Here is a 27216-nt window from a genome sequence, read left to right on the forward strand (position 1 = left end):
CAGATATTTTGATGTAACTTATTTTCTACTGAACCAGATCTCAAACTATTTATGCCAAATTGTAGCTGAGGAGGTGTCCTCTTTAAGACTGTTAACAGTTTGCAATTTAGTTGAGAACTGAATTAGTGGTGAAGCTTGGAAGCTGCTGCAGTTGACAAAATGGTGGACTTAAGAATATATTCAACCACGGTAGTGGTTGAATTATGTACATACATATATATATTATATATATATATATATATATATATGTATATATATATATGTTCACATATATACACACACATATACATGTATACAAAATAAACTGGCTCAGAATTTGATGACCCATCCAAACCATGCCTGCAGAGTTGTTATAACATCATTTAAAATGCCTTGTTCTAGTTGTTCCAATTCTCTAAGCTTTGAGTTCAAATCCTCCTAAACTTAACTTGTATACATATATGTATGACCGCATGATACCCACAAGGCTATGATGAATTAAATAATTTACATATGGCTATGTTAAAGCACAAGCGTTCTCAAAGGCATATAAAATCTTTGATAGATCTTAAAATATTCGAGAATGTTTGCATAGACTTACAATTAGATGCATGTAAAAATCAAAGCATACAACATCATAATGAGAAAGTCAGACGAAACAGATCCATTCTGCAATGATTGATCGATGTTGTTATTTTTTTAGGCTTCCAGGAATTATCGTTTTGGGGTCATTTTGAATCTGAAGGCTCTAATAATAGTGGAAATTATAAAGAACTCATATATGTAAATGGAAAGTTATCTAGATACAGCTTCTATCTTCACCGGTCTGTCAAACAGAATTCCAAATGACTTGATCGATGCAATTCATGAAGTTATGTTGAATGAGATGCAAAAGGAAATCGAGCAAGCTAAGTTTGTTTCTATTTTTGTTGATGGGACATCTGATGCCTCAGCATATTAACAACTGTCAACAGTTTTACGTTATGTTACAGAAGACTGTGCAACGAAAGAACGATTTATCGGTTTTAGTGATGTTAGTGAAGATCGATCTGCAAATGCTTTATCTGAACATGTTTTTAAATGCATTGAGACGTGGGAATGTGGAAACAAATTGATTGCACAGACATATGATGGTGCCACTACAATGGTAGGACAACTAAATGGGTTACAGGCAAAAGTAAGAAAGAAATATGAATGTGCGATCTTTATTCATTGTTGTGCCCATATCCTAAATTTAGTTCTTTCACAATCATGCTCTGCTATGAAAGAATGCAAGATATTATTTTGTACAATAAACGGACTGAGTACATTTTTTATGAAATCACCAAAAAGGGCTAATGCATTAGATAACATTGTTAAAAAAAAGATTTCCGAAGGCAACAGCAATGGAATTACTTCTCACGGCTTATTATTACCACAAAGGAAAATTATAATTTCATAATCAGCCTTTTTGAGCACATCATTGAAAATCCTGAAGCATGGGATGATACCACCATAAATTCAGCAATTGGATTCTTACACACTTTAAAAGTTCCTGATTTCTTATTTTTGTTCAGTATTCAGTGAGATTTTTTCTTTTACTGACATCTTATTTAACATCCTCCAGAGTAAAAATCATGACATAGTGTATTGTAAAGAGCAAACAGATAAAACTAGAACTGTATTCGAAAACAAACTTGATAATTTTTCAATCTTTTATATGTTAGGGGAAAAATATGGAGTCGATGCAGAAATTGGAATTCAGAGACCCAAGAATATATCTATTGAGCCCCAACGACATTATAAAATGCTTTATAACAAAATTATCAGTACAATAGTTGACCAAATAAAAGCACGATATTCATTCTTAGAAGAGTTTAAATTCATGGAACTTTCGAATTTCAACAAATTTGATGAGTATTGCAAATAATTTAAAAATCATGGGTACTATTTAAGAAGAGTGGTCCCGGTGCACGCACCCAAGCATCCCACGCCAGCTAGTCGTGACTAGTCGATCCTTACTTTGTGTTTTATTTATTTTATTTAAAACATTATTTACTTTGTGTTTTTGTGTTTTATATATTTTGTTTAAAAAATTTATTTACTTTGTTAGATAGTCGTAGGATTGACTAGTCACGACTAGCCAGGGCAGATGCGTGAGCACACGCAACAGGACCACTCTTCTTAAATAGTACCAGGGCGAGGTTTTTTTTTATTCTAGGTCATACGGGGGTGATTGCATATTCAGAATCTCCCATATGTAAATCATAGGAATTCGAAAATTTTATAACTGAAAAATTGCCGGGGGTGGGGTGGGGCAAAGAAATTCATTGCATGCCCAACCCTGGAAGTCACTGCACGCCACTGATATATATATATACATACATTCATACCTTTGCCATGATAGATTGCTAGCCACAACACTTTCTTTATTTTCTCTCCTTGTTTCTTTCTGTGTTCCTTTCTGTGGAAGACTGTAGGCTCGAAACATTAAAGACTTTTTCACTTCCTGAGCATTATACTAATACATCTGTTTGTTGTCTACACCACCTGACTTTGTCTTTTGTTTTGTGAATCCTCCCCGTATATATATACATACACATATAATTTAAATATATATATATTTATATATACATACATATATACACACACACATGCATTGATTTGTGCATATACATACACATACACACTCACTGTACACACATGCCCACACATACACAGACATGTTTGCATGGACGCAATAGGTGCAGGAGTGGCTGTGTGGTAAGTAGCTTGCTTACCAACCACATGGTTCCAGGTTCAGTCCCACTGTGTGGCATCTTGGGTAAGTGTCTTCTACTATACCCTCGGGCCGACCAAAGCCTTGTGAGTGGATTTGGTAGACGGAAACTGAAAGAAGCCCGTCGTATATATGTATATATATATATATATATATATATATATATATATGTGTGTGTGTATATATGTTTGTGTGTCTGTGTTTGTCCCCCCAGCATCGCTTGACAACCGATGCTGTTGTGTTTATGTCCCCATAACTTAGCAGTTTGGCAAAAGAGACTGATAGAATAAGTACTAGGCTTATAAAGAATAAGTCCCGGAGTTGATTTGCTTGACTAAAGGCAGTGCTCCAGCATGGCTGCAGTCATATGACTGAAACAAGTAAAGGAGAAAGGAGTAAAGGAGTAATATTTAAAAAAGATTTAATTTGAAGAAATAAAACATGAAAGATTTACAAGCTAAGCTGAGTTAAGGTTCTCCACTTAGTTCCGTTCACTATACCATTTCCAAAATTGTATTCAAGTGCAATTGAATACACCAGTAAGCATTTTTGTGACAGTGTTAAAATCACCAACATCTTAGTAGTATTCACTTAAATTTAGGAATAATGTCTTAATGCTAGTGAACCATTCATTGTAGTTTGTCTAAATTCTGACCCTAACAGTTTTTGTGGGATTACAATTTCTTCAAAGTCTGTAAACCTTAGAGATATGTAATTCTTTCTGTCAACCATTTGTTTGGTTTTTGAAGAATGGTGAATCTTAGTTCACTTTTGTTCTTTTAATTTTCTTTGATATTTCTTTGAGGAAAGATTTTGTTGTCGTTTAGAAGAAATTGTTTTTTTTTCACTTGTTTTTGTTGTTATATGTCAAGTTTTCATTTCCTATGATATTTTTCTCTTTTCCCTGGTCTTATTTTCAAGCATTTAGGAATTTTCATGTGTAATTATCACTAACACATCACTCAATGAATGTGTGGTACCAGAGGTTGGTACTGTTTGGAGATGAGCCATTTGATCATCAATTTGTGATGCAAGTCCTAAGATATTCTCCTTACAATTTCTAGTGTTTGGTCTGAGGCGGGGGTGATCTAAAAATGTGGTTTGTTGTTATTTTTGCTGTCTATTACTTTTGCTTACTCTGTTTTTATTTAATCTGTTTTTGCTTAATCCTCCCAGTTCTAGGTATTCAGATATTAGGTATGTTTTACTCCCCAAAAGTGTAACAGCCAGGTTTTCTACTCCATATCATCAACCTTATGCCCTTTGAATCAACACCTTCTACTGAGCACAATTCTGGTATGGGGTCATTAGGAGCTGCAAGTCTATTTTAACCAAAGCTCACTATCTGATTGCTCACCCACCCTGTAACACAGAATGTACCACTAGCCATATGTCTACACCATGTCCAATGTTGCTTACAGTGGGTCTGGTGTCCTTTGATCCATATATTTGGTCATAAATGTACAGCTAGAGGTATGTTTGACAATTTCAATCAATATTTTGCCTGTCTTCAGTTTTAATGGTATAACATTTTTCATTTGAGATAATTTCTCCCAATATGATCAGAAAGCTTGTCGTACTACTTGATATCATGGAAAATTTAATCCGCTTCCACTTTTTCAAAAGCAGTGATATATAATTCCTCTCTTCATTTTCCCCTGGATAATCTCCTCAGACAAAAAAATGTTGATAGGATTTACAAAGTTCTTCCGTATTATACTTGCAACTGTGATAGGTCCAAAAATTCTGTCCATTAAACACAGAGAGGCTTTTTTCATAAGAGATACTACATGAATGGACAACAATAACTGGATTCATGTAAGAGTTATTATGTTATTATTGTTGTTATTCATGTCACTCACTTTCAAATTAATAATTTGAATAGGGACAATTTCATCTGTTAACTGCTCACTATACTATTCATTTTCTTATTTCTTTTGTAAATCTAGTTGTGTTGATTCTTGTGTTTCTACTATTTTAGCTAGCATAGTTTTTTTTATTTTGTCATGTGGCGTATATGTGGTAGCTATTTTAGAAGTAAAAAGTTTGTAAAACAAACCATTTTCTTGATATCACCTATTAACTGTCAAGGTCAGATCCCCATCAATCCTAAGGCAATTATGATTTTTTTTTCCCCGAGTAATTCAAAGAAAATTTCATTTGGTAATGCTTGAATAAAAAATGTTTTGAAGGAAAAAGCAAAAACCATCTCTTCACTCTGTAATAATGATAATAATAATAATAATAATATGAAAAAATGGTATGACCATAAAACAGAGCACATTCTTGAATATGACCATGCAAGAAAATATTACGGGATGTGAAACTTCAAAAGGTTAAGCAAACAGAACATTCCTGACCAGATAGTGTTGAACTCAATAAAGAAGAAAGTGTGTATAGCTTAATTGATGCCGCATGCTTGTTTGATAGAAGAGTAGCAGAAAAAGAATGTGAGGAAATAGAAAATTATCAGGATCTAAATTATGAACTTCAAAGGCGCTCAAATTGCTGCAAAGGTATCATTATTCCGGTTGTAAAAGGATTCTTAGGAACAGTTCCAAGAAGTTTGAATGATTAGTTGAGGGTTTTGGAAATCAAGATGAATTTTCTGATTCTACAGAAAGCCTATAAGCTTGGCACAGCAAGAACTATAAGATAGGTGTTTAATTCATAACATTGCAGGATTTGGCTTGATGTTTAACAATCCAATGAAGTGTTGAGCAAATGAAAGAAGAAGAAACAACAACAACAACAACATCATCATCATCATCATCATCATCAATAATAATAATAATAATAATAATAATAATAATTGTTTTTTTGGAATTGGTTCTTGAAGTACATATAAAGCTATAGATAATAACATTTCATGTCTACTGGAGATGGGTTCAAATGCCATGGGATGCCAGCCTTCAACGTTTTCTATCCAAAAGGGTTTTTCAAGTCAATACATACTTGCAATTATATATGTACTTTATATATATATATATATATATATATATATATATATATATATATACTTCAAGAACCAATTCAGGAGATGGAAGAGTGTGTAACAAAAGATTTCCAGACAATGGACAAAATGAGAAAAATCATGAGTGAAGAATGAATATATAGTGCGTGCGTTTCATTGGCAACAAAAAAAAATTACCATCCTAAAATACGACAATAAATTATTCCTTGTTCTCTTGAGAGTTTATAAATTCTTATGGTGTTGATAACAACAACCACTACTACTACTACTATTATTACTACTACTTTGCTGACTAGAATAGTCTAAATATATAATGTATGATGTGTCATGCAACCATCAACTGATTATTTGACTGGTACTTATTCTATTGGCCTCGGTGACATTTGGACTAAGAATTTTAAAAGCTGGTAAAAATTCTTCAAGACATTTTGTATTTTGCTCTAATGATTCTGCTAATCCAATTCAATAATAATGGTTTCAAATTTTGGCATAAGGTCAGCAATTTGGGGGGAGGAGTAAGTCAATTACATTGGCCCCGGTGCTCAACTGGTACTTTTCCTTATCAACCCCATTGGGATGAAAGGCAAAGTTGATCTCGGTGGAATTTGAACTCAGAAGACGGACAAAATGCTGCTAAGCATTTTTCTGGCATGCTAACAATTCTGCCAGCTCATTATCCTTAATTCAATAATAATAATAATAATAATAATAATAATAATAATAATAATAATAATGATAATAATAATGATAATAATTATTCTAATTTTCATACAAGGCCAGCAATCTTGAGGAGAGGAGGAAGTTGATTACATCAACTACAGGGCTCAATTGGTAATTATTTTATTAACCCTGAAAAGATGTGAGGCAAAGTCAACCTTGGCAGTATTTGAATTCAGAATACAAAGAGTCAAAAAAAAATACTGCAAAGTGTTTTGTCCAATGCAGTAATGATTTTACCACCTTTCTACCTCAGTAGTAATAACCCTTTCTACTATAGGCAAAAAGCCTGAAGTTTTGTGGGAGGAAGCTAGTTGATTACATTGGGCCCTATGTTCAACTGGCATTTATTGTATCGAACCCAAAAGATGAAAGGCAAAGCTGACTTCAGAAGAATTTGAACTCAGAATATAAAAATTGGATGAATTGCTGCTGAGGATTTTGATCAACATACCTACAATTCTAATAATAAAAAAATGAATAAATGAATAAATAAACCAGGTTTTATATTTCTGACACAACTCTAAGTTATTGCTATATCATATGACTATCTAACAGAAAATTTTGGAAGAGAAATATTTTTAGGCAATACCATAGTTGGAGTTTGAAATTTTATTTTAATACTTTGTATCTTTTTAAAGTAATTGCTTTTATCAATATTTTTTTCCGATGCATTCAAAAATGATCATCCTTCCAATTTTTCCCTGATTTTTCTCTCATCCATAAAGAAAAACAAAACATTTTCATTGATTACGAAAACAATTCCCCAGTATTGTGTTTTCTTCTGGTTTTTGTCAGTGTAAGCAAACATATCAATATATTTACATAATAAAAAGCTTGCTTTGTGTGCCAGTTACTGCAGATCATGCATTAAGATTTAAAAAAAAAAATTTATGAATTTGCAATTGAAGTATCTGATATTATTTTTAAGGAAGATAAAACTGAAAACAAAACAAAAAAAAAAAAACGTTAATATATTTATGAATTGAAAGGCTGCTAAATTTATCACATGAAGTCAAAAGAACAACACCCATGCAACATTATTACTTTATCTTCTTTTAATGAAATGGATATATTGTGTAAATGGTAGCAAGATAAACACATCAGGCTGGTTCAAGCTATATAGACATAACCTATAACATACATTAAATCTATAAATTGGGCCTGTTGATGCTAGCTTGATATAGAAGTAGGTGATAGATGTAATTATTATTATTTAGCCCTAGGTCAGCCTACAATGAAGGACAGTCCAGACATAACTATATTGTCTTTTTTCATATACACCATATACATATATATATGTGTGTGTGTGTGTGGAGGTACAATGGCCCAGTGGTTAGAGCAGCGGACTCGCGGTTTCAATTCCCAGACTGGGCGTTATGAGTGTTTATTGAGTGAAAACACCTAAAGCTCCACGTGGTTCTGGCAGGAGGTGGTGGCAATCCCTGCTGTACTCTTTCGCCGCTACTTTCTCTCACTCTTTCTTCTGTTGGCCTACTCGCTTAGCCAGCAGGATGGCATCATTTGAAGGCTAAAACAATGTGAAGCGCATTGTGACCAGCGATGTGTAGCAACATCTGATAGCCTGGCCGGTCACAGTGATATATATATATATATATATATATATACATACATAGTATATCTTATTGTATCAACCAGACTATCCCATGCTATATACTTATTTCTTTATTGCCCACAAGGGGCTAAACACAGAGGGAACAGACAAAGGGATTAAGTTGATTACATCGACACCAGTGCGTAACTGGTACTTAATTTATCAACCTTGAAAGGATGAATGGCAGAGTCAACCTTGGCGGAATTTGAACTCAGAATTTAGCGCCAGATGAAATACCTATTTCTTTACTACCCACAAGGGGCTAAACATAGAGGGGACAAACAAGGACAGACAAAGGGATTAAGTCAATTACATCAACCCCGGTGCATAACTGGTACTTAATTTATCAACCCTGAAAGGATGAAAGGCAAAGTCGACCTTGGCAGAATTTGAATTCAGAACGTAATGGCAGACAAAATACCACTAAGAATTTTGCCCAGCATGCTAACGTTTCTGCCAATTTGCTACCACATGCTATATACTGCTATGTATGTGATATATACGCTGCTGGTCACAATTCACTTTTCACATTGTTGTAGTTGTTGAATGACGCCTTCTGCTGGTTAGGGAAGCAAGCCAGCTTTTCCCCACCTAACAGGATGCCAGTCTGCTGTGGGGTTGTCCATTTGCAGCTGAGTGAACTGGAGCAATGTGAAATAAAGTGTCTTGCTCAAGAACACAGTGCACTGCTGGTCTGAAAATTGAAACCTTGGTCTTGTGATTGTGAGTACAACACTTTGACCATTTGTTCAAGTGTCTACACATACATAGTAGATACATAATCACTGTAACCAATGTATTCTTATATTTATAATTACAGAGTGTGGTTTTAGACATTAAGCTGCTTTTTCTAGCAGATCAAATCCTACAGGTCATGCAAAAGTGCCATGATTTATCTCGTCCTTTACAACTAGTACATATTGAACCATTTAAGCCCAGCTTATAGATATTGGCTTGAATTTCATCCTTTATAGCTAGCATGTGTTGAACCATTATAGGCCCAGCTTATAAATTCTGGGCATGAATTACCTCATTCTTTACACCAATATACATTGAACAACATAGGCCCAGCTTATTAGGCCAATACACACAAACTGCAAATGCTGGAAATACAAATGATGCCAGGAATTTTGTCAGTACAAACTAACATTTCAATTCTATAGACAGGCCCTGTAGATGTTGAGTGTATACATACAAATTTTAGAATAGCATTTCTCAAGCAAGTTCTCAGAATCTTTAGGGTTCTGTGAGAGATCACTTATGGTTTCTCAAGAAACAGTGATAAGTAGCTTAATTCAATGCAGATACATTTTTGAGTTGTTTTTGAGTTTGATTTTGTATTGATTGTTATGCATATATATAGGCTCTATTCTGGCCGTGTGGTTAAGAAACTCATATTACATCCACATAGGTTCAGGTTCAATCCAATTGCATCTCACTTTTGGTTTTTCTACCATAGACTCAGGCTAGCCAATATCTTGTAAGTGAGTTTGGTACTGAGAACTGGAGGAAACTCATCCTGTATGTGCAAGTTTGTATTTGTGTGTGTTCGTGTATGCGTGCACACATGCACGTGTATGTGTGTAAGTGCACATGTGAGTGTGTGTGTGCATGTGTATGTGTGTGCGTGTGTGTGCGCATGCATGTGTGTGTATGTGAGTGTGCACATGTTGGTATTTCACCTTTGACTGCTTGACCTAAACAGTGTTGATGTTTACATTCCTTTTTGACATTACATTCAATCACACTATACTTTTGAAGACCAATGAAAGAAAAATAATCCCTGACTTGAGAAACAGTGAGTGTTGGTGACAGGAAGAGCAACCAGCTGAAAATCCTACTTTAAAGTCATGCTTTTCTATGCTAGCATGGAAAAGGGGAAATTAAAACAAATGAATGAACTGATGATGAATGATGTACATCTATCCCCTAAAGGTGGGTAATTCTGACATCTATTGATAAACTTTCAACAGAGAATTGTAGGGAGAATCAGTCTGAGTGAGTTTATGGTTAAAACAAAATTTCTTAAACCTTCTTGTAAATTTAACTTTAAGAAGAGAAAGAAAATTACTAATAAAAATATATAACTTTTATGTAGTAATTCTCTGAAACTGAAATGTATTTCAATGGTTACCTAACAGGAAAAAGTTGGGGGAAAGCTGCTTTCGATGTACTTATTTTCTAAATATTGAATAAGCAACATACAATATTTATATCCTACATAGACTCAGTGAGTGTTCAAGGAACTCAGTTTGTAAGTAACAACTGTCTAGGCACAGTTTGTGAACATACAACCTGATGAGATGGAAAAAAATAAAGAATTAACAAAGTTCAGATTAGTTTTCACCTTGTTATATGTGTAATTCCAGTTTTAATTAACCAAGATATTAGTATAGCTAAATCATTGTTTTGAGATTTGAAGTTGCCCCCCCCCCTTCTTGCTTTGGGCAGATTTACAAATTGTTTCAATGTTTATCTCTCATTAATCTAAGTAGTCTTGATTAACTAGAGACTTATTGCTTGTCACATTGTGCTAGCATATACTTAAAGGCAGCGAGCTGGCAGAACCATTAGCACGCCAGGCGAAATGTGTAACCATATTTCGTCTGCCGTTACGTTCTGAGTTCAATTTCCGCTGAGGTCAACTTTGCCTTTCATCCTTTCGGGATCAATAAATTAAGTGCCAGTTATGCACTGGGGTCGATGTAATCGACTTAGTTCATTTGTCTGTCCTTGTTTGTCCCCTCTATGTTTAGCCCCGTGTGGGTAATAAAGAAACATACTTTACTACACACACACACACACACACACACATACACTGAGATCAAATCATAACAAGAGTTGTCTCCTGTACTTGCTAAGGAAGAATGAATAGATAGGTTATTATTTGGATTTTCCCTGTTTTGCATGCAACCCATGAAGTATCATCTGTTTGGCAGACATCAGCATGTATCTGCAAATAATTTGTTTGCTCATGCCATTGTCAGAGGCATCGGTCCAACAGGGTAGGTTTGACTGAGAAGATACACTCAGTTTTCTGTATCAGTAGTTGATGGGGAAATGTTTATTAATTAAAGCTAGGACATGTTTAACCAAGTTAGATTTAACATTTATTGAGAACAGCCATGGTGGCCAGATAATAATGGTGTCTTCTCTTCCAACCATTGGCTGCCTAATGGCTAAATGTATATGTGATATTTAGCTTTGAATTCACTGCTTTCTAGTGCTTTATTAGGAAACCACACTGTCAAAAATTTTCATATTCAATAAAAGGTTAGAGGTTTGTCCAACAATATTGTTTTTACAAACTACGGTCAAATCGCAGGAATCTTTATTATTACATGTGTGCATATATATGTGTTTCATTAAGTCTACTGTATGATTTGAGTTAGGTTGAGTGTGGTTAGGTTGAGGGTAACGTCTTAGGAATTCACATGCTTAGGTGTGTAGTAATGATTATTTTCAGGCTGAAATTATTGAATATAATAAGACGTTTCCTTATTTATGACCATAGTCTTTCTTATTTATAGAATTTTGTATAAAATTAGAGTTGTCAACTGTAATTTTGCTTTACAATTTTATGTTGCAATATGTATTAATAATGAGTTGCCTTCATTCCTTGTTACAAATGAAAGGTCATCTAATAAAAAAATATTATATTGTGGCTGTGTGATAAGTAGCTTGCTTACCAACCACATAGTTTTAGGTTCAGTCCCACTGCATGTCACCTAATGGCAAGTGTTTTCTACTATAGCCTCGGGCTAACCAGAGCCTTGTGAGTGGATTTGGTAGATGGAAACTGAAAGAAGCCCATCGTATATATATGTGTGTGTGTGTTTGTGTGTCTGTGTTTGTTCTCCCAACATTGATTGACAACCGATGCTGGTGTGTTTATGTCCTCATAACTTAGTGGTTCAGCAAAATAGACTGATAGAATAAGTCTTAGGCTTACAAAGAATAAGTCCTGGGGTCGATTCGCTCAACTAAAGGCAGTGCTCCAGCATGGCTGCAGTCAAATGACTGAAACAAATAAAAGTATCTTTGAAAAATGGGTGTCTGAATCATATTCCATGTGTTTGTTAGTTTGTAATTTCGAGGTGATATGAGATTTTTTTTATTCTCATAATTTTATAATATATTCTATGAGTTTATGGTTAAGAGTGATACATGTTGTGTTCTGCTTCTTAAGTATTTTAATGATATATTCATCCATCTTATAACCAGGAGTAATTTGGTTCTTTTATTATATGATATATGTATGGCTTGTGTATCTTTAATAGGTACTGCATAAGTTGTAACAGTGTAGGTAAATTCCATCTGGTATCATCCTGTGTAACATAATTCTAAATTTTTCTTCTTTTTTGTCTTTGGTCAGTAAGTGTTATTTCCTATTTGCTTCTATCTAGAAATCAAAGGAAATGACCACTATTTTCTTCAAGCTTTGCTTTTGTGACCTGGACATTAATGTTTTAAAACTGACCTATTTTCCATTACATTTCATACAGATTCAGCACTGAGCTGCAGAAGCAGAAATATCATTATAGTAAATACACTGCTCAGTACCATAGATTTGTTTGTCAGTTGCTTGGTCTTAACCACTTGAGTATGTCCCTTAGTGGCTGACAGCATATGTGTCTCTGATCATGAGCAGGAGTAGAGGGAGAGCAGCATAGCCATGTTTTGAGAGGGATTTTTTGAAGTTTGAATAAATGTGACAAAAGCAAAGTCTCAAAGAAATATTAGCAATTTTTCATACTTTCTAAGATTAAACAAACAGGAAATAGCAATTGCAACTCAAAGACAAAAATCCTGTTGCACAGTGGAATCTATTAATATGACTATCATTTACTAATGTTTGTTCTACATATAGAATTTTCATATTTAAGGCTTCTTTAGTGGATGAAAATTTAATTGCTTGTCAAATAGGTGATTCAACTCATACCAGCTATTTCACCCATTACTCAGTTCTATCTTTCCTGTCTCTTGAACTGCAACTATAATTGGGAGACTCAATTTCAATTCCTTGCTCAACACTTGGCTCATTGTAAATACCCTCCACCATAATCCAAGCCACACTCAACACTCATTTTTGAAGTCAGTGGCATCTCTACCCTTTACCCTGCCTCCAGCCCATCCATGATTACCTTCAGTTTCGTTCACCTACCACCCTTCCAACTACCCCTTTAACAGACTGTTCTACTTGCATTATATGTCTTCCAATCTGACCCAACAACTTCCCATATCTTTCTCAAGTCACTTCTCCCCCTCCTTTTAATGCATCTATAATCTATATAACCCATACATCCATAGTTCCTTCCCTAATCTACACCCAACCAAGGTCCCTTTTTTGTTCCTGCTGCCATGCTTGTCTCTTTCTCTCCAACACCATTCTGTTTATTGGTCCTAACCACTATTCTCTCTGTAAAACTGATTCCTTCAATTGCTTTCTCTACTCAACTCATATATTGCATTCAATACACACTTTGCAATTCCCTGTACTTAAGATCAATTAGACAATGTTTGTGTGCTCACTTCACTGAACATCCACCTTGATAATAATTTCTCAGTCTTGCACTCGACTTGGCTTCTCTTTGTGCTTAGTGTAGCCCTTTACAGCGACCTTATTTCCAACATAAACAGAAACTCCTTTTCATTCTTAAATCTTTCATATCTCATGGCCTCAATGACTACACTTTTTTAACATATGTCATCATCATATTACTCACACATGACACATACGCATGTTATAAAAACTTTTCTGACCATGTTATTAATTTCTAATACAAACTTGCACACATATTTATACAAACATACATTCTGTGACTTTACATACATATGTATTACTTCACCTATATTAGGCTCACACATTACATCTAGAAACACATACACAAAGATAATTTACATACAAATATCTCCCTGTTGTTTTGTCTGTATGAAACCTCATTCCTTCTATCACACTTTTGGTTATTTAGCATTTGCTATTTTAAACATTACTTGACAGAAAAACACATATTTTTCTATCAATCATGTTTTCTTTCCTTCCTCTACACTAATTCCTTCTGAATAAAAAAAAAACTTTGTGAAGAAGAGCATAAGCACAAAACATCAAAAGCACTTCTACTTTCCTAATCTACTATTGATTTTCAAAGTAAAACTGCACTTCATTTTCACAATGTCTTTTTGTTGTTTGTGTCATCATTAATTTCAAACCTGTATATACATTAATTTTCAACTTGCAAACATAAAAATATATATATACTATACACATATATATATATATATATATATATATATATATGTATATATATACATATACACACATATATATATATATATATATATATATATATATATATATATATATATAATATATATATATATAAAATGAACATATCTATTGAAAGAACTAATAGAAAAATTGCAATCAATTAATTTCTGCAAGAGACATTAATCATAACCTGAAAGAAAAATATTAGAAACTTTAGAAGACTTCCATTTACTTACCTTCTTATAGGTTATACTGTCAAATACTACAGCTATATCTCTGGGTTGTTTCACTCCATTTTCAATTGGGTGTGATGTTTCAAAGGCATCCTTATTTAGAGCAGATATGAATTGTCTGAGCATGATATACTGATTCTGAAGAAATAAAACAAATGTAAATCAGATATAAATATTATACAGATAATTATATAGATAAAATTATATAAAGTATATTTGTCATTGACTTTCTAGACACCAGATCTCATGACTCAAACATCTGGAATATAATATTCATTACTGTCACAATAGTCTTACTAGGAAACAATAATTCTAGATACATTGTATATAGTCTTACAAGACCATATACATAATCTTGATAGATGCACTGTATTTTATTACTAGACTCTTTGCTTTTTGTAATTATATATGCTAAAAATTTAGGTAGCAAAAAAAAAAAATTAAATGTTTGTAACACATTAATTTGCTTAAAATATGTTTAGACATGTTAGAAATGGTAAAATAATTTTATAGTGTCTCCCTCTCTCTGATACATGCACACACCTAAGTCCTACTGAGGACATGACAAATTCTCTTGTGCTGGTGCCTTGATAAAATGCACTCAGTACACTCTAGAAACTGGTTTATGGCAGAAAGGACATTCAACTACAGGAATAAAGTAAAAAAGGACGTGTATGAGCAACATATGATCACCTACTCATTAACAGTTCAATAACTCTGAATAAACTGGCTCAAATCATGATGACTAGTCCAACGTATAACAGTATAGAATGTAAACATAGGACAATGTAAACATGTCATGTTAAGGTCAACTTTGCCTATTGTTATTTTAGAGTTGATAAAACGAAACAAAAATCCAGGGCAGTGGATTAGCAGAAGTAGGACTGGGGTGTTTGACATATCTACTTATAAGATACCTTATGGTATCTATTAGAGGTCAGTGCATTCTCAGCTCAAATTTCATCACCTATTACTCAAGATATGGATCTTTCAGAACCTAGCAAAAATAGTTACAAGAAATATCAGGTGTGGAAGCAAGGTCTGAAATGTAGGGGCATTAGAGTTAATTTGGCAAAGATCAAAATCCAAATAAGTAGGAAAAAAAACAAATCACAAATCCCTTCAGGGAGATGGCCGTGCTTGATATGTAGGAAAGATGTTGGTAGAAACTCCATACAGTGTACCCAGTGTAAGCTATGGACATATAAGAGGTGCAGTGGTATTTCAGGAAGATGAACAGAGAAAGTAGTCTTTGTGTGTGGATGATGTGCAGGTACAATAAACATTAAGAATAGACTTCCTCAAATGCCCAGGAGGATCTTTAGAAGTAGCATATAGTTTTTATTACCTAAGTGATCAAGGCAGTGGTGAAGGAGGGAGTTCTAGAAGCATAGTTGACAGAATAAGAACAGGCTGGGCAAAGTTCAGAGAACTACTACTTTTATTGGTAACAAAGTGCCTCTGCCTCAGAGTGAAAGGCAGATCGTATGATGCATGTGTACGAATAGCTATGCTACATGGCAGTGAAACATGGGCTATGACTACAAAGGACATGTAAAAGCTTGAGAGAAATGAATCCAGCATGGGTAATGTCAGTGTGCATGTACAACAGAGTGTAAATGTTTTAAGAGAAAAACTGGGTTTATGAGGAACCAGATGTAGTGTGCAAGAGAGAAGACTGCACTGATATGGTTATGTGATGTATATGGATGAGGACAGCCACATAAAAATTACTGATCTCTAATTGTGGAGAGAACTTATGGAACAAGTAAGCCCAAGAAAGGATCTTCAGACATTGGGCTTCACAGAGAAGATGACAAGGGACCAAGTAAAATGACAACTATCCAACCATACAGGCACCTCTTTTATGGTCATGCTCCACTTCCTCTCTCTGCTGAGAGGTCTTTGTCTTGTGGGCTCACAGGTGCTGATGTCATATAAAAAGCACCTGTGCTAGTGCCTCACGGAAAGCATCTATGCCGGTACCCCTCAAAAACCACCAAGCTGGTCCCATGTAAAAGCACCAATGCCAGTACCACATAAAAGCATCCATCCCAGAGCCACATAAAGACACCTGGGTCAGTGACACATAAAAAGCACCCAGTACCCTGTAAAGTGGTTGGCCTTGGGAAGGGCATCCAGCTGTAGAAACCATGCCAAAACAGACAACAGGAGCCCGGGCAGCTGGCCAGCTCCTGTCAAATCGTCCAATTCATGCCAGCATGGAAAACAGCCATTAAATGATGATGATGATGTTTGAGAAATCTATAAACAAAAGTCCAAACATTTTCATCTAATATTTCTCAGTGGCAGCACATCAACTAGTAGGAGAGAATTGAAAGAGACTTTCAGCACCTGTGCAGCTAAAGGAAATTAATAAATAATAATAAAATCATTCTAAACACATGCAACAGAGTTATAGCATCAAATTTTGGTTTTTATTCCACAAATTTCAGCCTATTTTTTCTTCTCTACTTAGCATTTTTCAAGAGTTCATACACAAATTCTATTTCATTGGTTATGAAAATCTATTCCAGGAACCTTTTACAAGAAATTTTGGTATTTGTTTTAGAGACAAAGAGCTGATTCTGGGATACTAAGTAGACATAAATATGATGCTTATTAAATTATTAAATAATGAAAAGGTGTATATTAAATGGAAAAAAAACTATCATCATGTAATAAACATCTTTGTGTGTAATTAGTGAATATGTTTATTAAATATAAAACATGTAAAGTGGTTATAAATTTCAGATATAAACTTTAGAATATTAAAAGCGCAGGCATGACTGTGTGGGTATGTAGTTTACTGAGTTACCATATGGATTTGAATTTTGTGTCGGTAAGGTGAATAAAGTGCATTGTGACTAGCGGTGTATAATCACATCCAATAGTTTGGATGATACTGACATACATACACATCAGGGACGTGTCGCCTGGGTAGGCAGAGCCTGCCTTGAATGAAATAGATTGATAGTAACATTTTCCTTTTATGGCAAAATATGCACCTAATTCAATAAAATTATAGTTACTCTGATTATTATGCATAAAATGCAAAATATTCTATTTATTTGTAGATTAGGTAGGCATAATTCACCCCTTTCAATTTCAGTATTAAAACTATGCATAGTGCTGTTGTAGTACACATGCTGCATACATTCCTACAACAATGTTTTCTTTACATGCTATAAAGGCAGAAGTAAATCTGCTTCCCACTCAGTCACGTGCCCGTGTTTTGCCTATTTTTTTGTGTGTTTTACTACATAAACACCACCAACTGCCTACCCTGAGTAATTACTCTTGGCATGTGCCTGATACATACATATATATTGCGACCCATTCGGTCATGAATGACCATGGGATTGCACCTAGAAAGTTAGCCTCTGAGGCACAAGTCTGGGCAAGATTGTTTATGAAAGACCAGCAGTCGCCCATGCATACCAGCCTCCCCTCCCCATGCCACCGATGCTATCCAAGGGAAAGGCAAAGGCTGATACAGCTTTGCACCAGTGACATCGCAACTCATTTGTTAATGTACAAGTGGCTGAGCACTCCACAGACACGTGTACCCTTAACGTAGTTCTCGAGGAGATTCAGCATGGCACAGAGTGTGACAAGGCTGGCCCTTTCAAATACAGGTACAACAGAAACAAAAAGAAAAAGTGGGAGAAAGTTGTGGTGAAAGAGTACAGCAGGGTTCACCACCACCCCTTGCTGGAGCCACATGGAGCTTTAGGTGTTTTTACTCAATAAACAATCACAATGCCCTGTCTGGGAATTGAAACCACGATCCTATGACCACGAATTTGCTGCCCTAACCACCTGGGTCATTGCGCCTACAGATACATATATATAAGTACATACATATATATATACATACATACACATATACATGCACACACACACACACACATATATATATATACATATATATACACACACACATACATACATATATATACATACAAACAGACAGACATAGACATGCATACACATATATGAGGGTGTGGATGAAAAGTTCCTGGCTTTGGGTAAAAGAAATACAGGAGGATCAGTTAATTATGATTTTACTCAACATATTCTCCTCTCAGATTCACACACATTGCAGTAGTCCTTCAGTTTTTCTAAGCCCTGTAAAAGGACTTGGACGGTTGGGCCTTCAGCCAGACCCTTTGCGACACCCTTAAAGTCAGGAACTTTTCAGCACCCACTTGTATATATATGTACACATGCATGCATTCATACACACATAGACACACGCATGTATGCATGCACACATACACATCCATCCATCCATCCATCCATCCATCCATCATCCACACACACACACACACATACACATACATACATGTATATATGTTTATTCGTTGTCTTCTTCCTCTTTACCATATATGGGTTACAAATTCTGTTTGTTTGTGGAGACTTATTTTTTCTAGTAGTAGTAATAGTGACCTATTTGGCTGCTGAACTTTTGCTAGGTTATGAAGTCCTCTACATGGTCACTCAATGAGCAAGAAATGACAGCTAAATCTCCTTCAAATCATACTTGATGACTTGAAAACTAGAAAAAAACATTGGATTATATAATCCTAGATATACCGTGCCAATCAGAAAACAGGTGAATCATAGCTGGAAGGCTTTTGTTCATAGGTCTAAAGATCAGTCCTGAACTGGAACAGTAAATTGCATGCATCCTTCAGCTGAGTCTTGTTCATCTTTGCTATGATCACAGTTTGTAGCCTCAAATATACAAGAATGAACTTGACAGGGGAGAGAAAGTAACATATCACACTGCATCCCACATATCAAATCAAAGTATTTTTGAGTTTGGAGTGTGATATTTCCAGAGACAAAAGTATAGAACATCTAGAAAGCTGTATTTGTGAATAGCACTAATATCTTTGACTTTCTACATATCTGCATACCAGAAGTCTGTTCTAGCAGAGTTGACTGAATCCACACCAGAACAACAAAGCGATGGATTCTTTTGTATCATAAACTAGTCAATAGTTAAGGTGGTGAGCTGGTAGAATCGTTGGTATGCCAGGCAAAATGATTAGTGGTGTCTTTACATTCAAATTCCACTAAGTTTGACTTTTCCTCTCATTTCTTTCGGAGTTGACAAAATAAGTACCAGTAGAATACTAGGGTCAATGTAATCAACTTACTGCCACCCTCAATGTTTCTGGCCTTGTGCCAAAATTTGAATTTCCATTTACAAGGCTTTAGTCAACATGAGGCTACAGTAGAAATATTTGACATGATGCAGTGCAGTGAGATTGTACCAGGAAATACATGGTTATGAAGTAAAATTCTTAACCATACAGCTGTATCTGTGTCTATGACTAATATCTAATTATTCCTTCCTTCAATTACAAAAATTTGAAAAATAAAAAAAAATGTTAATTCCTTCAAGTAGAATGGTTTTGATGAATAATTCATAGTGCACCTGAGCATTGTATAGCATAAGATCATCATCATCATTATTATTATATGCCCGTAGCATTTTTATTTTATGTGAGGGATGCATGGCTTAGTGGTTAGGGTGTTGCATTCACAATTGCAAGATCATGGTTTATAATTCCTAGACCAGTTTCTGCATTGCGTTTTTGAGCAAAACACTTCATCTCACATTGCTCTGGGATCATTTTGACACCTGACATGTGGTACACTGTGCACCTGTTCAGGCAATTTGATGGTGGGAGTGAGCTAATATATAGCACATACGTTTCATCATCATCATCATCCAGTGTTTTAAATCTGGGTTTTGTTCCTGTTAATGGGGGTGACTGAATCTACCTCAATGCCATAGCAACTGCCCTCACGCCATCTTCCCATCATGCCTGGTTTTGGGCATCCTCCCTTCTCAATCCAACCCTCCCAATCTCTTCATCCACCTGTTCCCTCCATAAATAAAGTACCAGTGACGCACTGGGGTCAATGTAATTGACTTAATCTGTTTGTCTGTACTTGTCTGTCCCCTCTATGTTTAGCCCCTTGTGGGCAATGAAGGAATAGGTTTGAATCTCAGACCAGGTGATGCATGTGTTAATGAGCGAAACACCTAAGCTCCCCATGGCTCCAGCAGAAGGTAATGGCAAAACTTCTGTTGATTCTTTTGCCACAACTTTCTTTCATTCTTTCCTCCTGCATTTTGCAGCTCACCTGTGATGGACCAGCGTCCCGTCCAGGTGGGGAACCTATACGCCAAGAAACCGGGAAACCGGAACCCCTGCACTCTCCATTACCACATAAACCACTATTGCAAACAACAATGGTGACAACACAGTTCCCTGATGCACACCAACTTTCACAGCAAAATCCTTCGACAGCTCTGATCCAATTCAAACTTTTGTCTTTAACCCCTCACCCAAACTCATCACTGCCCTCACTATTACCTTTAGTACACCTCTCTTCATCAATGCCCACTCAGTCACCTTCCTTGGAACCCTATCAAATGCCTTCTACAGATCAATGAAGCATATGTACAACCCCTTCCCCTTATCTCAGTACTCCTCCTGCAATCTCCTTACAATGAACAATGCATTTATTGTCCCCCTTCCTGGCATAAAACCAAAAAGCATCTCGTCCACATCCACCCCTTTCCAAATTCTCCTCTCCAACACCCTTTCCACTATCTTCATCGCATGCTCCAATAACATCACTCCCATATATGCCCCACAGCTCATTGCATCCCCCTTTGCCTTTCTTGTTGTCATTTCCTTCATTGCTTCCACTACTTCCTCCTGACTAACCCTCTCCACTGGCCCCTTTACCACAACAACTTCCACCCTCTGATCGCATTCATTCTCCTCATTCATAATTCCCTCCATATACTCCTTCCAAACCCTTCCCCTGTCCTTCTCACTAAAATTCAACCTTCCATCACTCACCCTCATGCATCTTCCTCCCTCAACATCTCTTCCATCTTTTTTCATCTATTTAATAAACCTAAACACTCTATCTGGGTTCTCATCCAGCCTGCTCAACTTCTCCCCAGCTTCCTTCCTCATAGATCTCACAATCACCCTCTTTGCACGATTCTTCATACCTGACTCTCATTTGCTCAGTCCTATTATAACATAAAGCTTTGTGCACTCCCTCCTTCCTCACTATCGCATCACTCACCTCCTTGTTCCACCACTACATATCTCCTCAATCCCTCCTTCCTTTTGTCCTTCAACACACTTCGTCACATGCCTTTAATACCCCTTCTTTAAAAGACTTCCACAAATCCAGTGCAACTCCTGAATTCTCTCCTCAAACCATGCTTTTGTTTCTTCTTCCTTCAGTTTCCACACCTTTCTCTTCTCGACCATTCCCTTTCTCAGCCCAAGTCAGCAACCACTAACCTGTGCTGCAACTCCCCTGGTATTGTCTTCACATCTTTCTGATACTTTTTGTTCTTCTTGCCAACCATCACAAAATCAATCTCCGTCTCATTCCCGTCTGCACTGAAAGTCACCTTCCATTTCTCTGTTTTCCTAAACCACATGTTCACCACACACAACTCTTTCTCATCACAAAACTCCAACAGCATCCTTCGTTCCACATTTCTCTCCCCATTTCTGTTTCCCCCATGCACACCCTCAAAGCTCTGGATCCATTTCTCAACATGTCCATTAAAATCACCCAAGCCCAAAACTAATTCATCTATCTTTTGTAAGTCCCACTCATTTGCTATTTCAGCAAAGAACTGCTCTTTCTCAGTGATCCTGCTTCCATTCTGTGGATCATACCCACAAATCACCCTTACCACTTCTTCCTCAAATGCTAACACTACTGTCATCACTCTGTCTCTCTTTCTCCTGACCTCCACCACCTTCTCACAGATTTCTTCTTTCACCAAAACTCCCACACCTCCAGTCCCCTTGGTATTTCCTGACCACCACATCTTGTACCTTCTTCCCTTGACCCACCATAAATTTTGCACCCTGGCCCCTCCACCTAGCCTCCTGCACACAGCTCACATCCACCCTTATCTTTATCAATTCTTCACATACCTTAGTTCCCCTTCCACGCAAACTGCCCACATTCCAACTTTCCAACCCTAACCCTAACACCAAGCTTCTCGTCAGGCCTTCGGCCATCATAAGGCAAGTCATGCTTGCGCAAACTAGAATGAGGGCTTGCACCTTCCTTTTTGAGGTAGGCAGCACCCTAACCTTTGGGTTGGCTGGTGCCCATTCTCCTTAGCTATCATGAAGCTTTTTTGGAGCTGAATTTTCTACAGAGAGCATTCCCTTGCTTACCCCCAACCTCAGTTTCTAGACATGAGTGGCCTTGAGACCAAGGCTTCAAACACAATTTTTAAGAAATGTGATGGAAAACAAGCTCAGGAAGGCAGAGACACTACTTCCTGAGACCCCTTTCGGAGCCCCTCTACCTATGTTTGATTACTATAAACAAATCGTTTGTGCAGGTCATTCAGCAAAAGCTGAACACTCATATGTCATCTTCGATGGGAGAGTCCAAAACTATTTCAGGTGGTCAGCTAGGAGAACCGTTAGCATGCTCAACAAAATGATTAGTGACTTTTTTTCTGGTTCTTTACATTCTGTGTTCTGATCCCTTTTAATCTTAAATGATATTCATCCTTTCAAGGTTGATAAAATAAGTACCAGATGAACACTGGGGTCGATGTATTTGACTAGGACCCTTCCCCCAAATTTCAGGCCTGGTGCCTTTAGTAGAAATTATTATTATTATTATTATTATTATTATTATTATTATTATTTTTATCATTATTATTATTATTGAGTGAGAGAGCAGTTCATGCCATCAAAGTGACACTGGGGTAAAATATACGAAGCCCAATATACCCATCATGACTACCCGTCTGATAAAGGTACACCAGGCACATGCATCACAACCATATGTGTGCGACATGTATTATTATTATCATTATTATTATTATTATTATTATTATTATTATTATTATTATTATTATTGAGTGAGAGAGCAGTGCATGCCATCAAAGTGACACTGGGGTGAAATATACGAAGCCCAATATACCCATCATGACTACCCGTCTGATAAGGGTACACCAGGCACATGCATCACAACCATATGTGCGCGACATGGTGATCTCATATCAAGATAAACTGCACATGACCTTGCAGGTGGGGCCCAGTTAGAATTTTCTTCAGGTTGAGTAACCCATCCCGCTCAAAAGGTCCCTGAATAAGGGTTGTTTAAGGATGTTGAAAGAACCACCCATGTTTCCAGAGGTGAATTATTCAAACCCCAAAGAATCCCTCTCAACACATGGCTATGATGCTCCCCCACTACTTCTGCTCGTGATCAGAGATGCACATATCGTCAGCCACTAAGGGACATGCTCAACTGGTTAAGGTCAAACAACTGACAAGCAAATCTTTGGTATTAAGCAGAATATTTGCTGTATTATTATTATTATTATTATTATTATCATTATTATCATTATTATTATTATTATTATTATTATTACTATTATCATTATTATCATTATTATTATTATTATTATTATTATTATTATTATATGAATCAATTATTCTCAAAGGACAAAGTAAAGATACCATTGGACATTCTGTGTTCAGTAACAACCAGGGTTATCTCTGATTTTTTATTATTCTAATACTGGTATATTTACATACCTGTCATATACTGATGAAATTCAATCAAATATTTTTCTCTCCACGCATATACAGACTTGTTACATTGATCCAATCTAAAGGACCCTCAAGATAATAAGTCTCTCCTCTTATCTTTTTTGTAATAAAAACTACTACAATCATTTATCTTTCTTTTACTGATCACATTTTCTCAGTTGGAGACAAAGACATTTCCAGCTAGGTTTTTGTTTTACTTACATTTATTTTATTTCCATATATATAGTTTTTTCTTGTATTTTTTTTTGTTTTGTTTTGTTAACGATTCCACAAAATTATCAAGTTGGACAAATAGAAATTTTTTGCTTTCATAAACAGTAATGTGTGTGTGTGTGTGTGTATATATATATATACATATACACACACACAGATGTATAGCTACATATACATATATGCAAATATATATATATATATATATATATATATATATACAGAGAGAGAGAGAGAGAGAGAGAGAGAGAGAGAGAGAGAGAGAGAGAGAGAGAGAGAGAGAGAGAGAGAGAGAGAGAGAGAGAGAGAAAACTTGATATTAACATTTTGAGTTAATATTCAGATATTGAAACTCAATGGTGATACTCAGTTTGTTTTCATTAGTAAAGATATAAATAAAAATTTGTGAGGAAATAAGAAAATTGTAAAAAGAAAATCAATTTTATAAATATGAATATGACACATTGACTATATATAGTCTAACATTATTATTTTCAATTAACTGATATACACTGACTTTAGATTGTTAATAAATATTTATTTTTCCTTTTTATTGCATTATTTTCCCTTATTGCACAAAACCATAACATATACCGTAGTTTTATTTCATGAAATCAATTTAAAACAGTTATTTTCACACTATATTGGAACTCGATATTGAAACAGTGGTTAGAAACAATTTTGCTTTTTTAGAAAACATATATCACAAGATTTCAGTCTGGTCAGAATGATAATAGTTTTCAGTTAATATTTTGTAAAATATGATCAAAGAAATACAACTTTCACAAAACCTAGCACAGAAGTTTTGCTATCCATTCCAAAGCTTCTCTATATTACTATAGATAAATTTAATAAATTAAGTGCCTTTTCTCAGAACAAGATTTAACAAAATCCTCTAACAAGCTCAGTTGAATTTCAAATACTGTTCCTGGAATCAGACAGACTCTAATATACAGATATACAATATTCTAGCTCTGTAAGAGAAACCAATACAATTCAGTTTCAAAATGGTGGCACTTAAAAGAATAAAAATTGATGTATTTACAAAAAATATATCAAACTCTATTTTTGTCTACCTATAAGTCATTCTCATTGTGATTTTATATGGATCCAGTTATAAACTGATAGAAAACATCATTTACAATATAACTGTAATAAGTCTAATTTGTAAGACATTCCAGATTTAAGTGGATGTTTTTTTCATTTATTTACCTCAATGAATGGTTGGCATTTTTATTATTTATTTCCATGCTGGCAATGTGCTATTTACCTACAAATCATCAATTCAAAGTCTGCTAAGTTTACTAAACCTATGATATTTATATGTCAAGTGTTTTATTGGACTTACAAAATGAACAACCATGGTGATGATGGTAATGATGATGACAAAGACAGTAGTGGTGATGATGATGATGATGATGATGATTAAACTTTCACATTAGAATTGTTTTAAGTATCAATTATATTGTTAGATATATTTTACAGGACTTGAAATTAAGAAGGCCATTATATGAAAGGCAAAATGTTCCCCTGGAAAAGCAGCTCTTTTATATCAGACAACTTTTGCCTTGGCAATCTGGTAACTTCTTACAAATAGCTTAGTGAATTGAAATGAAAGTGAATGAATCAACTCTTTTACTGTGACTGTCCTTTATTCTATGACTCAAAACTAATCCATTTAAAGTGCTTTCTGTTTAAATAAAAGCCTTGTATCATAATTTTATGTAGGAACATTTTTCGTAAGTAATGTTCAAAACATCAGGTTAATAATGACAAAATTAGTTCTTTTACTTGATTCTTCATAACTTTTGATTATTTTTAGTATCAGTTGCAATTCAATAGGAATGCATTTCATGATAAATATGGTTATGAAAGAGTTCAGTGAACTTCTCAAAGACAAAACAAAACAGCTGCTCTGGGTTTCAGCTTAAAACATTTCTGCTTATAGTCAAGTGTGCTAACCAACCAGCTTTATTCACATCAGCCTTTAATTATATTTCTCATTTGCTTTCACTTCATATCATAACATAAACAATGAGGAAGCCTCTATTGGGCTGCTCAAGTTGCTAGAAATAGCAGCCAAATCTTTTTCAAATCACATCTTGCTGCCTTAAATAGGAAAGGACATATTAGATGTCATTATAGATACTTCTAAACAGACAAGATGTTCATAACCAATGCTTATGATCATACAACTGTTTGACCAGAGTTAACCTGGGGCTAACTACATGTTAATGAAATTGCATCAGCTTTCATCACTCCTCTTTGCAGCTTGAAACAATATTCTATCAAAGTCGAGATGCAACCTCCAGAATGCCGTTTTAATGTGAATTGCAGACAAGCATAGAAACGGTTTTGTATATTTGGGGTGGAGGGATGGTTTTGGTGTTCTCTCTTAATAGTCATGGCAGTGAAAATTTGGTGTACCTTTACACAAGTACCTAGAAGTGGCTGTTTCTACCTTGTCTCCCACTTGCTACGCTTATGAAAGCAGGAAACAACAACAACAGCAACAACAACAACAATAATCATCATCATCATTTTACAAGTATTTTCCATGTTGGCATGGGTTGGACAGGTCATCACAGTCCAAGTTGCCTTGCACTGGGAGATAAGACTCCCATAAACAGGTAATCGAATATGTTATTTTGGCCCTATTTCAAAAGCTAAATGCCCTTCCTATCACCAACCACTTTACAGAGTGTACTGGATGTATTTTCTCATAGCACCATTACAAAAGACATTGAATGGGTCTCTCAGGATTAAAGGGATATCATAATCCTATACATTCTCTACTCATTATCCAACCACT

At 35.4% G+C, this 27216-nt stretch overlaps 1 protein-coding gene across 1 annotated transcript in view; it reads right to left on the reverse strand.

Moving 5' to 3' along the window:
• LOC115216696 (endoplasmic reticulum aminopeptidase 1) overlaps positions 1-27216 on the reverse strand; it is a 1296444-nt gene that overhangs the window by 343662 nt on the left and 925566 nt on the right. Inside the window, exon 8 of the mRNA XM_029786223.2 lies at positions 14548-14682. Coding sequence (XP_029642083.1) covers positions 14548-14682 — 135 coding nt within the window. The remainder of the gene's footprint in view (positions 1-14547; positions 14683-27216) is intronic.

Source organism: Octopus sinensis, linkage group LG10 (assembly GCF_006345805.1).
Source record: "Octopus sinensis linkage group LG10, ASM634580v1, whole genome shotgun sequence".
Classification (NCBI taxonomy): domain Eukaryota; kingdom Metazoa; phylum Mollusca; class Cephalopoda; order Octopoda; family Octopodidae; genus Octopus; species Octopus sinensis.